Source organism: Drosophila gunungcola, chromosome 3R, assembly GCF_025200985.1.
Source record: "Drosophila gunungcola strain Sukarami chromosome 3R, Dgunungcola_SK_2, whole genome shotgun sequence".
NCBI lineage: Eukaryota > Metazoa > Arthropoda > Insecta > Diptera > Drosophilidae > Drosophila > Drosophila gunungcola.
In genome coordinates, this window is record NC_069139.1 from 13,352,753 (window position 1) to 13,369,742 (window position 16,990).

General features: G+C 45.8%; 2 protein-coding genes across 15 annotated transcripts in view; one reads left to right on the plus strand and one right to left on the minus strand.

Annotated features, from left to right (window-relative positions):
* LOC128252190 (serine/threonine-protein kinase par-1) overlaps positions 1-13,543 on the plus strand; it is a 48,182-nt gene extending 34,639 nt beyond the window's left edge. For 9 of the 14 annotated variants that reach the window (XM_052979702.1, XM_052979711.1, XM_052979708.1 and 6 more), the window contains 9 exons: positions 385-760; positions 1,382-1,642; positions 1,721-1,849; positions 2,481-2,610; positions 2,694-2,836; positions 3,232-3,288; positions 4,090-4,208; positions 7,742-11,843; positions 12,453-13,543. In XM_052979702.1, the coding sequence (XP_052835662.1) occupies positions 385-760; positions 1,382-1,642; positions 1,721-1,849; positions 2,481-2,610; positions 2,694-2,836; positions 3,232-3,288; positions 4,090-4,208; positions 7,742-11,843; positions 12,453-12,507 (5,372 nt within the window). In that variant the 3' untranslated portion in view covers positions 12,508-13,543. Of the gene's footprint in view, positions 1-384; positions 761-1,381; positions 1,643-1,720; positions 1,850-2,480; positions 2,611-2,693; positions 2,837-3,231; positions 3,289-4,089; positions 4,209-6,414; positions 7,358-7,741; positions 11,844-12,452 lie in introns of those variants that run through there. The other 5 variants (XM_052979710.1, XM_052979712.1, XM_052979715.1 and 2 more) reach the window with 3 other exon arrangements.
* On the minus strand, positions 13,532-16,885 carry LOC128252192 (solute carrier family 23 member 1). Its single transcript, XM_052979717.1, has 4 exons — positions 16,726-16,885; positions 15,069-15,688; positions 14,217-14,733; positions 13,532-14,160 (listed from the first exon to the last, which is right to left on the minus strand). The coding sequence occupies exons 1-4, from the start codon at positions 16,756-16,758 to the stop codon at positions 13,609-13,611; spliced, it is 1,722 nt and encodes a 573-aa protein (XP_052835677.1). The 5' UTR covers positions 16,759-16,885; the 3' UTR covers positions 13,532-13,608.
* Between the last annotated feature and the right edge of the window lie 105 nt (positions 16,886-16,990).

Here is a 16,990-nt window from a genome sequence, read left to right on the forward strand (position 1 = left end):
CAACATCACACCCCAAATCTTTGGCTCTCCTTTTTCCTTGGACGTTGTTTGTTGTTCTCGATGTGTGGTTGTTGTTCTCGTTGTCTTTGTCGTTGCTGTTGCTGCTGCTGCGGCTGTTGCAGTTGCAGTTGTTGTTGTTCGTGCTCGTTGTTGTTCTGAATTTCAAACAGTAGACGCGTAGACTTAACCCCCTAAAATAAAAACACTTTAGGCGCGCCTTAACCCACGAACTGCACTCTTTTTGGCCTCAAAGTTGAAAAGTTAATATTTGTGTTCTCTTACTGTTACTGATGCTTTAACTGCTTACTTGTTCCTCTTGCACCATGTACCATGTGTATAAAACAGGATTAACTCAAAGTAATCATTGAACTCTTTAATCTGCAGCCTCGCCGGGTGCCGAAGGACCTCCAACTCCCCCAGGAGCGGTCAAGACATCGACGGCTTCGATTACCCTGAAATCGGCCACCCTGCCGCGTCGGAAGATCAACGCCAAGGCGGAGGTTCAGCTGGACATCAAGCCGCGAATCCCGGAACAGGGGGCTCCTCCCCAGCCGGCGATGCGCTTCAGCACGGAGATGCAGCATCCGGTGGCCGACCTGCGCAGTGCCCCGCCCCGCGAGGGCCCCATCCCCTACAGTCCCATCAAGACGACGCTGCAGGCGAGGGCCACCAGTCTGGAGCCCAAGGAGCACGTCATAACCATACAGCGACCGCCCACGCAGCACGCCTACGGACGCACCAGCTCCAACACAACCACGCGGTGAGTACTGTATGGCAACCGAAGAGCACATATGTATAATTGTTGATTCGATTTTCCTCTGTTCCCGGAAAGAAAATTCAATGTAATTGGTTGAATGGAACGCCAAATTGGAGGGTTCAGGTTCACAAGACTCGTGTGACTGAACTTTTAATTAAAACCATATTTAATGAGATATTTTGCATTGCATTAATTTTTATATAAAACTCGTAACAATTTAATTAGAGACAGTTGAATATTAGGTATCAGTATCTTATACCAGCTTCATTAAGGGGTTATGCCTTAAAAAGCGAATTGTCCTGAATTTTTTTCTGAGAAAAATTTTAAATTTATTGATCTAAAAATAATGGTATTTTAAGACTTAGTATTAATAAAAATATTTATTTGGGAAGGAGCTACAAGTGATCTACGGGAGCTATATATATATATATATATATATATATATATATTATATCTATATATATATATCCTTCGAAATTAAAAGTCCAAACAGATTTCATTAAAGTAATGTTAAATCAATCGAAGGAATAAGCAATATAACATTCTTACTGTTTGTAAGCCCTTAAGTTTTGATTGCCTGTACAAGCTGATGATTGACTTTGCCTGTTTCATGACCTCTTGCAGTTCCGGTTCGCTGTCGCGGCAATCGACGGTGGAATCCGAGTCGGATGCCACCACCACCACGGCCACGAACATGTCGCAGGCCACCATCACGAGCACCTCGCAGCCCATCAAGAAGAGTCCGCGGGAGTTCATCATCCCGATTGCCGTCGAAGGGGGCGGCTTCATCACGCCCCGGGAGCGCAGCGTGGAGCCATCGGAGTCGAGCCACACCACAAGCAGCCGGTCGACGTTCACCCGCCTGCGTCCGTCGCGTCGCATTGGGTAAAGTTTAAACTTGAAGTTTCCCATCCTTTGCCAGTGCAGTTTTCTGGACTGAATTTCGTTCGATTTCGTATGCAGCTCACTGTTAAGCGAGGCAGGCTTCGATGAGGGCTCGCCATTCCAGAAGATGCGCACCACTTCGATAACCCGGGATGGCGGCAGCGGAGGCGCCGAGGACGAGGCCCGCTTCACCCCGCACCGACTCAGGTTTGCCCACATCCTTGTCCATCCTTCCGCTCGTTCCTTCCTATCCTGCACCCAGAGAAAATTCATAACAATTTAAAGTCACATCTTAAATGAAGACCTCGAGTTCAGCAAGCAAATAAACGTAAAAAGTCATTAATGAAGTAATTTTTTTTTTATCCCATGAAATAATCATATTTATTGAAGGGTATAAACGATTTTTTTTATTGTTTAATAGCAAGTTTGTATTAATAAGCATGGTTATTTCATAATTTTTTTGTTTAATAGATAAGAAACTAGTTTTGCAATTGAGGACAGAAAATTAAATCAAATTTCAAAACTTACTATTTAATGAAGAGTACAAAAGAATATTTTTCTTGTTAAAAAGTATACTTGCATTTATATTCCATGTTTTTGTTGTTCAATGATATATCATTTAAGTAAGATAACAAACTATTTTTTTACATATAAGAAAGCGTAATGAAAATGAGATACCAAAATTTTTTGAGTGCAAGACATACATACGTAACTGGATTGCTAAATTGAATCTGGTTCGCACAGTTTCTCCGCCCCAGCTTCTTTGACTGCTGTTTGATTCGGTCATTTTCATCACCATGCAAATACTTTTTTTTTTTTTTTTTTGACACACCCGCAGGAGCTCAAGACCCGTCAAGAAAATTAGTCAAGACAACGATTCGCAAAGCTCAAACGAGGAGGACGATGATGACGACGATGGCTTTGAGATACTAACGGCGGAGAATCTGTTCTCGACACTGCTGCAGCGGGTAAGTCGTCATCCGTTGGACTTAATGTGGCCCATGCTCCATGCTCCATGCACCATGCTCAATGCTCCCTTCACATTTTTTAGGTGCGGGCCCTAACGAATCGGCTGAACGTCAACAGTGACCTGACGGTCGGATTCCCCAGCCATTCTAGTCGCCTGCTCACGGACATTTCGCGGCAGGCCCAAAGTCACAGTCCATTCTGGAGCCAGGGCAGTCCTTTTGCCAGGTGAGTGTGCCCTCAAAAGCAAGCAAATGGAAATGAAAATGAAAATGGAGTTGGAGTTGGAGTGGGCCGGAGTCGGCGTTGGAGTGGCAACTAAGGTTGATTGCCATCCAGCCGGCTGCCCGACAGTTAGTCAGCTTATGCAGTTAATAATTTCATTAAATTCTCTTGGAGTTGTCTCCCTGCAAAGGGATTTGATTACGGACCGGCTCCTGTGAGGCCAGAGACGGCTCAGCTTTAACTCCTAGCTTAAACATTGGATGACTGCTTTGGCCACCCACGAACATTAACTGCAAATTTGTTGTCCATTTCTTACATGCTGCCCTCCACATGCCTTCCATCTAACAATTAAAAAAAAAAAAACACACCAACCATGCTTTAACTAATCATTCGCAAAGTGTGCTTAGATCTCAAGTTAGTTATACCTATAGCGAAACGGTCGAGAAGAAGAAAGTGTAAGTACTGAGCTGAGGCTGTAAAAGACTTTTAAACCGTTCAAGACCCTTCCACCACCCGCTAAGGTTACAATGTTTTTTATAGCCAAATTTAGAAACGGTTTTGCAACAATGTTTAAATTTTCAAAATTTATTGTGAGATGCATAAAAGAATTATTTGTTAAAATTTTTTTTATAATTTTAAAGCTCCTATGAAGTATTTAATTTTTGTAATTATCAAATTGCTATTCATTAAACAAAAGGTTTTTTAATTCTATAACTTATATACAATTTTTTTGAAAAATGTATGTCAAAAATTTGACAAATGTAATAGCAAAAAAAGTACAATTTTGTAAGCCCCCGAAAGTTAGGGAATACCTTGTTTGTGCATCTCGACAGCAAATTCTATTTAAATTTGGTTTAAATCACATTGTGCGCCGCTTTCATGCCAACCCAAATTGAGCTTCCGGACTCGCACAATTAAATTGCCATCCACATAAGTATTACCTCCCAATACCTGGCTGTCTTTCACCTGCTCCTTAAACTGCCACTGCTCCTGCTTTTTAGGTGCGGGGAGCGCTGGCTGAGGGCCTTGGACATTACGGAGCGGCTGCGCCGGTGGTTGGGCCACGCCCACTGGCCGCCCACCAATTGCTGCCTGTAAGTTGGCCACGTGTAGCATGTGCGTGTGCATGTGCGTGCGTAATATCCAAGCATGTCCAAGTCCCTCGGCTGAACGTTCGATGCGCAAAGGAAACCAATGAAGTCAATGCATTGTTCTCACCGAAGTCCACACGTTTATCCGTCTCGTATTGTTCACAGCCGCCTGAACAGCAGCAACAGCAGCGGACTGGGAGCTCCTTGGCGGCACAGCATGTCCCGGGATCTGGGCAGCGACATGGAATCGATGTTCTCGCGCACGGGGGCCACGCTGCCAAGAGGTGAATATCACAGATTAAAGAGTAAATACCTAGATCAGTAGATCAGTAGGCACGCCGCGACGATTAAGATGAAGCCCGAACCATACAGACAACACAAATGTAGAACTAAAGAAATGCGCTGCAACGTATGCTACGTAAATAAGAATAATTTCAATTTCAATATGCCTATATCGTATACTTAAACCTGTTTTACTTCAAGTAGTTGTTGATGTCTGCTAAACAAAACAAAACCAAACCAAACCAAACCAAACAAACAAAAGAACACCGATCAACGATCTACTTAGTCTAAACCCTATATTCAATATTGTCCCACAAACCAGATAAACAAACAATAGTCAAGCAAACACAACAATTAATCATAAGTGTCTACTGTAATTATCAAGTGAAAATGCCAATTAATACTTAAACTATGACAAACCACTATTTCCGTTGAAGACTATATTTCTATTTATTTGATTTGCTGTTTTGTGTGCGCGCACAGTTCTTAATAGCATAATTCAATCTCTATCAATACTCACTCTATATCAATCTATATATCTATATCTATCTCTACTCTGTCCAGTGAACTATCTATAACTATCTATATCTAAATGCTGTCTGTCCTATGGCACCACTCTTTTGTTATTAACCCCAAATGCCGCTGACGCTTACAAACCAGAACCTATTTATTTATTGCTCAACAGAATAAAAAAAAACAACCCTACTTCCTACCTTAATTTATGCACTATTTATTTATTATTTACCCCTTATGATTTGCCTTTCAAATTTTTGTTCTGCACTCATGCAATGATGATGAAAATAGAGTTACATAGCTAAGCAAAGAAATGATGAAAAAGCCAAGAATTTGTTAAGTCAATAAAAGTAAAAGTGAATCAAATCGTATTCAAAGTTCTGTATACCAGCCCAGTTATATAGACAAGCTCAAAGAATGTATATTCATGTATGGCGAACCCGTACCCGACTTAACCCTTGACCTAAATGTTATTCGAAATGAGAATATGAAAATGTTGATGGCGACCCGAGGAGATTGTACTTAATGTTAACAGTGAAATAAACTAAAGCGAATGAAACCAAGACCTAATAAATTTACTACATTTTGCAGTGAGAGCAACAACATTGACGACAATAAAAAAAAAAAACAATCTAAACGAAAGAAGACAAAACCTTTTGTTATTTTATTTGTGGTGACCACTGAGATTTTGTTTTCGCAACCAAAAGAATTTTTCGATATATATTTTCTTTGGTAAATTAATTGTTGTACAGTTTTTATGCAAATGGCCCCGCTACCTTAAATTTGTTTTAGTTTTACCAACTCGTTTGATTACATACATATATATTTATTTGAATATATATCCCTCACCAACAACAAACAAACAAACAACAAGTTCTTTAATGCGCTAACCCAAAAACCAAAGACAAAGTTTCAAGTTGAGTTTCCCAGTTCCTCTTTTTCGATGTTTTTTATTAGTTACAAACAAAATTAAAACCCGAAAATGCAAAAAGCGAGTAATAAGTAAACGAAATTAAACCAAAATTTGTGTTGTACAAGAAATTTGTTTGTTTAACACCACTAAGCTCACACGCACACCCACACATGCAAATACAAATACATGCGCACCAACCAACCAACACACCCAAAAGCTTCTCAATGTAGTTTACTCTGTCCACGCTGTTAAAAACCGCCAACAAACCAGCTAAAAACCCAAACCACTAACTTGGCACTAAAAAAAATGTGTTTCCAACAAAAAAAATAAAAAATAAAAATAAAAAAAACTTACATAATTATATAAAAACCAAAAACAAATTTCTGAGTTCTGGGCTTTTTTTGGATAAATCTTTAACCGAGTCATTTGTAATATTAAACCCAACGGCTATCCCATTTTGATGTGAAAAACAGAGTTGATGGAGCAAAACCACCATGAAAAAGTTGAAGAAAAAAATGTCCAAAACTTTGAATACGATAATAATGTACAGAACTGAAACTCTCTCAGCTACTAATCGAACTTGTTACGTTCATCATCATTCCATACCGTAGTGCCCTAACCCCAAAAGAATCACGATCAAAGACCATCTCTCAAACCGTAGTCGTAGTTAGAGCGTTTATCAAGTGAATTGTTATCCACACACCACCCGATTTGATATATTTACGAATAATGATTTTATTATTGGCCGTTTACACACGTTTCGTACTTACTTTCGTTTACAGTTGGTTTAACTACTTTAACTACTACCACGCCCACAAAGCATGTTATAACCATTAACCAGAGTCCGTTCACAACTGCCACCAAGCCACCGCATCCGGGCCATTTTGCCACGGCCACGACCACGGCCAAAACGGTGGCCGTAGCCATTGCCGGCGTTCCGAAGCAGCTAACAATAACCACCACGACCACCACCAACAGTAGCAGCGGTAACGCCAACGCCAACACCAACGGCAATGGCAATGGCAATGGCAATGGCAGGAGCCGGCCATCAGTCATCCCGGCCATTATGACCACACCCCAGCTGGCCAAAACCACTGGCAGCAGCACCACTACCACTACCAGCAGCCCCAGGAAGCCATAAAGCGACAGTGGGTGGTGCGGTGTGGTGCTGCTCCTGCTCATGCTTCTGCTCTTAGACTGCCCAAAAAGAAGTTCCATTTTTTTTATGTTGCCAAAATTCGATTTGCATATTTGTTTAATGTTTAACTGAATCGTTCAAATTCCTGTTCTCGACATTTCCAAACGGAAATTAATTGAAAAACTTTTTAATTACATCCCTTTATATGTTATTATATTTTAAAATGAAATCGAAAACCATGTAATTTTAATTTGAAGCGAGAGCAGCACATTCCCCAGTACAATGAATATTGTATTATTGTGATTTTGATTTTAAAATTAATTTTAAACGTCAGCGAGTCATTTTTACTCAGCTCTATTCCGCTTTAGTCAAGCAATTCCTCTGGCGCAAATGCTTCAAGCATACCAACTAAGGAGTACTTTTACTTAATACCTAATACTAAAATCGGAAAACGAAGAAACTGAATACCCAAAACTGATAACCGAAAACTAAACATTTAATCTGCAAAACAATTAAACAAATGAAACTATTTTTATACGTACACCAAGTGAAATAAACCATGAAATCAAATTGTTGAGCATTTGTTACTCTGCCCGCATTCGTTTTCTGCACGTGAGCTAACCCCAGTTGTTTTTTGATTTTGTTAACCTTTGTTGGATGCTCGTAATCCTCCATCCTGCAAGTTTGTTAAGTGTTCGAGCTGAAGCTTCCCCGCTTTGATTGCGTCTCTGGAAAGTAATTCTTTTGGTTGCCAAAACGAAAACGAGAAAAGTTTTCAGATCTCCGGGGCTGAGGAAGTGGGGCAGTCAATCCGTCAATCAATCGTTGTAAGTAACCCTGAATAATTGAAATATATCAGTTCATTTGGCAAGTAAGTGGAATACTTTATCAATCATCTAGAAGTTTGTTTGCCATCTAGAAGATTTTGGTCATATGCTTATAGAGTCTATGCCATTTTAAACTATTCCCAGGTCATCAGCAAGGCAAGAACAAGCCCAGCTCAGCTCCTGTCCATGTGGAGAAGGCTTCCACAACGTCTGCTGCGAACAGCGAGGAGCCTTTGGACCTGGCCGATCTGGATCTCTCGCGGCTGCGACTCAGCAAGAAGGATTTGGAGACCTTGTCCAGCATAACGCCCGGCTTGCCCAAGTGTTTCCAGGAGCAGCTGCTGGCCAAGCTACCGCCCACTCAGGCGCGCAAGTTATCCCGCACGCTGAGCGTGCAGACACCCAGTGCGAACAGTAGCTCCTCCACGCCCAAGGCCGCCTACAAACGCAGCCAGAGCGGCGGACGGGGCCACCAGGCGGATCCACAGCCGCCGGAGGAGTTGGCGGACTTCAAGGCCAAGCCACTGACAGATGCCCCCAAGACCACATCCGCCAGCACAGCCATTTACCGGCGAAGCCTCAGCCGCAGCCAGGCGGCCACTCAACCGTCTGGCCAGGAAGTCGAGAGTCGGCCAACCCAGGCGGCCAAAAGCCGCAGCAGCAGTGTCTGCCGCGATGACTATGGCAAATCCTCGCTCTGCAGCAGCACTTACACCAGCGACATTAGCGAGAAGTACAAGTACTACTCCCCGTACTTGAGCAAGTCCAGCAATGTGAGTCCATCGACGGCCTCAAAGGAGGCGGCGGAGAAGCGCTACAGCGGTGGGCTGGGCCGACCGCCCAGTGGTTGTCTTTCGCCTCCACCGCAGCTGCCGCAGGTGGCTGCCTCCGAGGGCACCAGCTCCCTGCGGATCGGACGCTCCTCGCAGCGCCGAATCTCACGGTTTCTGCGGCCCGACTTCTTCGATGAACCACGAGATCGGGAAACCCAAAGCATGCTGAGGGAAATACGCGAAAAGTCCATCGATCGGCAGGCTCAGGTGGAAACGCAGGCACAGGACTTGAGGCGTCGCAAGCACAGTTTGCCCAATGTGGAGCAGGCAGAGCCACCTGCTGGAGCAGCACCCACCAGATCCTCCATGCGGCATTCGCGCAACAAGAGCATGGAGCTGTTCACAGATGCCGAATCGAATGGACAGGCTCAGGAGCCCATCAAGACACCATCGGCCAGGCAGCGAAGTGTGTCGAGAGCCCGGGAACTGGAAACAGAACTGGACAAACATGAACTGGCGGACAAGATACTCCAGGAGTTGCAGCTTCTGTCCGCTGTGAGAACCCAGCATGAACAGGACCAGGAGTCTGAGAAAACAGAAGAGACCTCCACCATTAGGAAGGTGAAAAAGTTGAGACCCAAGGAGGCTCCAGCAAATGAGCCAGAGGCTACCAAAACCTCTTCCACGACCACCTCTACTACCACAACTTTGGTGAGGAAAGTCAAGAAGGTGACCAAGAGAACGGATGAAACCACCAAGACTACTGCATCGGAAAACACTGATCTGGCCAGCTCTGCTCTGCCCAAGGAAACCAAATTAAAAAGACCCAAATCGTATCCAATGAAAGATCTTGGCTTGAGCCTCAAATCCTCAACAGATCTCCCAGAACCAACTGCCTCACTCCTGCCCAGCAAACTGCCCAGTAAGTTGCCATCAGGACTCACCAATGAGCCCGCTGGAGAAGCAGCTCCTCGAGAGAGTCGCCTGATGCGACCCAAAAGCTATCCGGCCACCAAGCTGGCCACACCCAAAGAGCTTCGCAAAGTGACGCGTAGTGGAGCGGCCATACCCACAATAACAGAGGCTATTCCGGCTCCCTCGGCCATGGCCACACCCACTAGTTCCAAATCCACTTCCGAGGAGAAGTCCCTTTCGGCCACACCAACCGGAACCATGTCCACCGTAACGGATGCCAAGGAAACCGGCTCCTCATCCGGCGATTCGCGACCCACGACCATCAAGAAGATCATCAAGGTGTCCAAGAAATCCAAGCTAATGCCGCCCACACCAGTGACGCCAACCACTCCGACCACCACAGCCACCAACACTGCTAACACCACACCCGTGGACAGCTCCAAGGAGTCCAGTCCGGTGATCAAGGCCAAGGAGAAGTCGCCGGAAAAGAAGCCCAGCAAGGGTTTGCTCTACGCCCTGGGCCAGAAGTTCGAGAAGCTGCGGGATTCCGCCATGAGCAAGGAGAAGAAGGCGGGCTCAGCTGGAGCAGCAGCCGCTCTGGCCTGCACCCAAAAGCAGGGATCGCCCGAAGAGCGCAGCTCGCCGGAGAAATACAAGAAGAAGGTGGTGGAACCGGAGAAGTCCCTGGAGCTTGGTGCCACCGAGGACAAGCGGGTGGACAAGCGATCGCGCTTCGACACCATGCTGCGCACCCTGAGGGAAAGATCCGTGCCCAGATCGCAGCCCAACGGGCGGGTAAGTCCGAAGCGAGCGGCCAGCGTGGAGGAACTGCATGCGGGATCCCAAGAGGGCCAGGGAAAACCGGGCGGAGCAGTGAACAAAATGTTTGGAGGCTTCTTGCGCCGCTTCGACAGGGAAAGTAGTGAGCAAAGGCGGGTGCGGAGCACCCGATCCACCAGCAACATTGAGCGACAGGTGCGCGAGGAGCAGGACCGGCAACTGGACGCCTCACTGCCCACCTCGCCCATCTACCAGAATGTGGTGAAGGCCACGAAGGTGCAGGCTGCTCCAACGCCAGCCACCGAAGAGAACTGCAACTGCGAAACAGCCTGTCCAGACTGCCGGCAAAACAAGGGACAGGACCTGGCCACCACCACCACCAATGCCCCGGCCAGCAGCACATCCTCAGCCAGCAGCAAGGAGAAGCGGAAGGGTCTCATGTTGGATCTGGCCAGCGCCAGTGTGTCCAGCAGAGGAGCGACCACCGCCACGGCCACCACCAGCACCACCCCCTCGAATGGTAGCAGGTATCGGGGATGCAAAACCAATCCGGCCTTGATAAACGGCAACGGGGCACTGGGCATGGGCATGGGCATGGGCATGGGCATCTACTCCAATCTGCCGCCCTATCCCGGAGCCATCAAGAGTGCCAGCTCCAACAACAGCTCCAGCCAGCAGTCCGTGGAGAATGCCACCAACAACAACTCCACCATCACGAACAACAACAATTGCAGCTCGCAGACTTCTGGCTACAGAACCTCATCGGCGCACGAGATCAACCGGAACAATCCGCTTTTGACGCCCTCCTTCGAGAACATTGCCAACTACTCCTCGGACTCGCGCAGCTACCAGGATGACTGCGCCTCCACCTCCACCTTTCTGTCGCCCACTGAAGAGCCGGAGCTGTATTTCGACAACTGGTCCATTTGCTCCGAGGACAACTACATGCTGCATGCCACGCCCTCGCCGACGGTGTCCCGCTTGTCCAGGGCCTCCTTGTCGTCGCCCACCCGCTGCTCGGAGAGCTCCGATCCCAACGAGAGCGTGATCGACCGGATCAAGCGGCGCAGCTTCTACAGCCGCTTCAACGAGCAGAAGAAGCCGCGGCGCACCAGCAGCATAGTGGGTCCCTCGGCGGTGCGGGACTACTACCGGGAGCAGCAGGCGGCGGTCAAGGCGCGCTCCAGCCACAAGCTGCATGCCCCGGACCTGGACCCGCCCCCCAGAGCCCATTCGCCGGACATAGCCCAGCAGTTCTTCAGGCCCCTCAAGCTGAGTCCCGTGGGAACGGAGCTCAAGCCGCCGGTCTACCGCTCTGCCCTGGACTACTCCGTGTCCTCCGTGGCGGGGGCCACCACCAGCAAGCCGAGGAAGAGCCTGAACGATATCAGGAACACCTCGCCCTCGTTCCTCGGCAAACGCTACGACACCGCCGACTACAGTTCGGTGCCCATGCGGTACAAGAGCTCCTCCAGCTCGAGTCCGAGCAACGGAGCCATTGCCAGTGGCTATTACAACACGTACAATCCGAAGCGCAGGTCGTCGTACACGCTGAACGGCAGTCTGCCCACTGCGACCAGCGGAAGCAGTGCAGCAGGAAGCAGCCATCTGGACGGGTACGCCACCCTGGGCCGGCGATCCATCCGGCCGTATGACCATCGAACCATGTCCCTGCTGGAGCCACCGACCACGAGCAGTAGCCGGAGCGGCGAGGGATCCTCCTATCAGAGGCGAGAGGCAAGGACCCCGGTCAGGGATTACACCTCCAGCATATCTCGGTGAGTGGAGATTAAATCGCAAAACGATACAGTAAAAATCTATTTTTCAAAACCAGAGGTACATTATAGTAAACATTTAAAGATATTTGTGTTAATTTTGAATGGATAATACAAAGGCAGCAAATACTCTGAATCGTCCATTACAAAAAAGCATAATTATATCGTTAAATATCACTTTGCCTAAGCTACGTCGTAAGCCATTTTTTAAAATTTAAATTATTCACTTTCTGGGAACACTTAGAAAAAATTTTCATTGTAAAATAAAAAAATTAAGAAACATAACGACGTATCTTATAGTCACCTCTATTAGCTAATTTACATTACTTTATTTTCATGGTTTTTATTAAGAATCTGTCCAAATAGGACTATTACTAAATTGGACAGTATTGTTGGCTAAGCTTTTATATTATATTAGTTTAATAATTATATTAATATTAGTTTAAGGAACAGTGGAAAGCAATAGTTCTTAATAAAGATGGGCACTGATCGACTTGAAATTTAGACGCAACCTAAAGCATTCATTAAAGAAATAAAAAACCGATAAATACAATTTTTAAAACCCTTTTTCTCCCTTAATCGAAATAGGATTAACCGATTTATGTATTCCAGTTCCGGATCGCGATATCGCACTTCATCGGCCACGCGCAGTCCGACAAACATTTGATGTACCACACCGCAGAATGGCTTCTGCATCTTCTGCTACTACTCCAAACGGAAGAAGGCGAGCTCCGGCCACGGACACGGACATGGCCAGGCCATGGGCACGCCGCCCAACACGACAGCCTCCTCGTCATCGTCGCGTGCCAGCAGTGGCGGCGCCAAGAAGCTGCAGCCTGCCCCCATCCATAATCATCACCAAAACGAGCAGCACAAGTTCTAGACTGGCCCAGCGGCTCCATTCGATGCGATCCCAGATCCAAATCCCACTTAGGCTTAGAGATTTTTGATAATTTTTGTATGGAACTTAGCCAAAGTTATACTCTAGTGCAGACTTTTGGACGCTGCCCATAGTCGTAGGTTTGTTGTAGTTCGGATATAGCGGAGTTTCAGCCATAGATCGTGACTCAATAATGCACATATGTATGCATATACGATTCTCAAATGATTGTGCCTTGGTTCCTTCGGCGATTTTAGATTTAGCCAATAGCCATAAAACGTTGATTTTAATCTGTAGGTGTGTAAGCGAAAACGGAAACTGGAAACCGGGAACAGGAAACTGGAAACTGGAAACCGGAAGAAAGAGAGACAGGCGGAACAAAACGAAACGGAAGTAAATGAAAGACGTGTTTCACAATATATGTATATGTATTTTCTACAATATTTTTGTGAGGAAACCTTGCGCCGAAAATGCGTTAAAATTTCTATGAAATAATTTTAACAATTTTTTGCATTATACAGAACTGATGGATTGTTTTCGATATTTGAATAGAGTTTAATAGGGACAACTTTCGTTTGCTAGGACTATTGATGTTATTGCGAAATAGTAGAAAATATGCGAATTGTGAGCGAAAGTGGACAGTGTTAGGTAAACGTAGCAACAATAAGCGAATTTAAAAAAATAACAAAAACATGGAACAACAAATAATAGATCTAGAGTTTTGGGTAGAATCCGAATTCGAAGTTCAAATTGTAATTGGAGCGTGATCGTGAGCACGAAAAGCGATTTCTCTAAATAAATAAAAACCGAATCACCAATTGAATTGTTCTTATTTGCTTGTTATCCCACGGCTGCAATTCTAATAATCCGACTAATGACCCCCCGTGATCAACTTTGCTTTTGGAGCTTGTAGGTGGGCATAAAGGGAATGTAGTACGTCCACTTCCACCGGCGAATGGCATCCATGCCAAATGGAAAATCATAGTCGGTGGCGGTGCCATCGTTGATATTGTCATCGCCCAGGGGCATCTCATTTGCCCAGTCGATCAGACCCCGCTCCGCCGGAGTGCCCGGTATCACGTTGTCCAGCAGGCACCCCAGAACTCCTCCCACAAGAATTGTGGTGCCCAAAAGCACCGACAGTGTGGAGTCCACGGTCGTGTTTCCGGTGTCAATTGCTCCAGGATTCTTCTGCATCCAGCGGCACAGAACCATTGGAAAAAATATGGATAGTCCCAGGATATAGAGATTCCTAGCGGATCGCAGGTCCACGTACTGCAGTGTGGATAGGCCGAAGGCAATTATCATGCCAAACATCACGCAGAAGATGCCGCCCACCACTGAGTCGGGAATAAGGATGAAGATGGCTCCAAACTTGCCAATCACGCCCTGAAGGACCATAATCAAAGCGGCCCACTGGATAACACGACGCGATCCAATCTAGAATGGAGCGAAGTTAGGTGCTAGCTCTTAGTTTTTCTTTCAGTGATTGTTACCTTGGTAACCCCGATGGCGCCAACGTTCTCCCCGAAAGTGTTGGTTCCGTTTCCAGCGCCCCAGAGTCCGGCGAGAACAGTGCCCAGTCCCTCGGTGCCAATGCCACGATTGATGGCATGGAGTGGTGGCGAATGGGCGCCCGACATCTGTGACACCGTGGGATAATAGCTCAGCGACTCCACCGTGCAGGCCAGTACTCCGGCCAACATGCCCAGAACGCCGGACAGCGTCACCGAGGGCCAGCCAAACTGTCCCGGATACGGCACATAGAACCACTTCGCACTGGTCAGCACATTGAGGCGCACATCCGTTCGCGAGGGATGTGACGGAGGGAAGACATCGGTGGCTGTCAGAATGCCGCACAGGCCCCACATTATCATGATGGTCAGCAGGACGGGAAAGAGGCGGAACAACTGGAACTGGCGCACCTCCAATCCGTGACCCTTGCGGTAGGCCAAAATTGGCACCGACACATTCGACATTATTTGCGAGAAGAGCGTCAGCATGGCGGTGGTACTGTTTAGGATTTAGATAAAAAAAATTGGCGTATTTTAAATGTAAAGCCTTTTAATTTACATGGGTGCATTTTAATTGTTTTTAATTACGATTTGCCAATGTTTTAATGTTCATATATGAAAATACATATATATAAATGCAAAAAGTCACGCTTTCTGTCTTTTTTGTTAGCGAAGTCATAGTAATTGGCAGTTACAACCGATTTAACAAGTTCAAGATAGCTCGGGAGCTCGATAAAAAAGCTTTTATATTCTATTTAAAAATCATATTTAATAATCCGTGATTAGAGCGTTATGAACTAAGAGAGCTATGACTAAGATCGTGGTAATACTCACCCCACAGCGATGCCCCAGTGCTTGGAAGCCGTATCCGCCGCGTGCTCGAAAAGCGTGAGGCCCACCAGCGAGACAGTGGGTACAATGGTGAGCGGAGTAACGTACTTGAGGATCTTACCCACCAGTCCAGTGTAGCCCAGGATGACCTGCACCATGGCGGACACGGCAATGGCCCCGGACAACTCCCGCATCCGCACTTGCCACAGCTCCTCCCGCTTCGCCTCCTCCATGGCATCCATCTCGGCCTGCGGCGGACACTTCCACTGCGGCAGGGCCAGAATGGCTAGGGTGGGGACCAGGAACGAGATGGTTCCACCCTGGACAATGGGCAGTCGGACGCCCCACGTCGCCTGGAAGTAGGTGACGATGCCCGTGACAAAGATCATGGTGGAGATGATGATGCCCCTGTTGGGGTCCTCATCTGACATGCACAGCGCCGGCGTCAGGATGAAGGGTATGGAAACGATGGCTCCAATCATGGTCAGGTAGTGCTGGAATGCGAGGAAGATGCTCAGGTACCATGGGGGATTGTCGTTGATGGCGTAAAGTAGTTGCGGTTTGGGCTTTTCATCACTAGAAGGCGTGTTGGCGGCTTGAGTGTGGGACTTGGACGCATCACTCTGGAAATTAATATAAATGCAAATCAAATATTTCCCCAACAGACACTGATCGGAAAAAAATTGTAATAATAGCAATGTGTGAGTCTATAATTAATGTAATAATCCAGTGAATCAATTAATTTTCGTATTTTGAATAACCAATTATGGAAAATTAATGTTTAAGTATATGTTTTTGATAAGGCATAGCTCGTTTTGTACCAATTTTATTTGTAATCATTAATTTATCCAAAGTTAATAAACAAATGCATACCTAAGAGACAAATCACCAAAAATATTGTTGATCAGTGTAATTATATTTTATTAATGCAAATTTCTATTTGTTTATGTTAATGAATGATTTTTAGTATCGGGCATTAAGATTTTCCCACTTTTTATTGTATAATTGCAGAGTGGCGGAAAATTCATTGTTTTATTTATGAGTATTGCAATTAATGGTTTGAATTTATTAACATAACTATATGGCACAAAAAGTCCCAATGGAGGCAGGTATTTAATCTTAGCACAGGTTTGAGTGACGGCTCTGGTCGCCAATCGTGATTAATTGAGCGTGAGTATCAGTGCGGCGATCGTTGATCGCCGGGCTCTCAGCTTGTTTAGATCAGTAATTTTAATCAGACCATAAATTAATATCTGATGAGCGGTGCTAGTTAATAAATCAGAGTGTGTTGTCGGTTCCAACATTGTTGACTGAAAGGCTTGCGCCGCATAAGTATGACAAATTACAATTTGACGATTTAAGACCGACACTTACTCAGTCCCCCAAATCGTTTATAGAATATTTGTGAATGAACTGTTAATTGCTGGGTGTTATCTCCCCGGTTTTATCCCTTAACATCGCCATGCAATGTCATTGGCAAATAGGCAACAATTAAGCGAGAAATGCACTTGAGCGAAGGAAATGCTTTCAAAACAAAACCGATAAAAATCAAAATAGGAACAGCATCAATCGGTAGCAATTATGCAGCGTCCAATTAATTTCTCTTACATAAACCCTCGCGTCTACCACAAATTGATTTTTTAATAAACTATAGACTTACGCCGACCTCGATGGTAACGTTATTCAGCTCCATGATCAAACGAGCTCACACTTTATATCCGCCATAAACTAATTGGGCTAAGGTACGAAAGAAAAAACTCCCAATGAATTCCGCTGTACGTCCGATCGCGACAAAGTCCCGAGACTCAATAGCCAGATCTATCAGACACTTGTCGAATTTCGCTCGATCGAGGGAAGTTTTATCGTAGAGCTCTTTGAGAGCAAGGCCCTCAATTCAAGAGTATTTGAGAGGAATATATTGATTG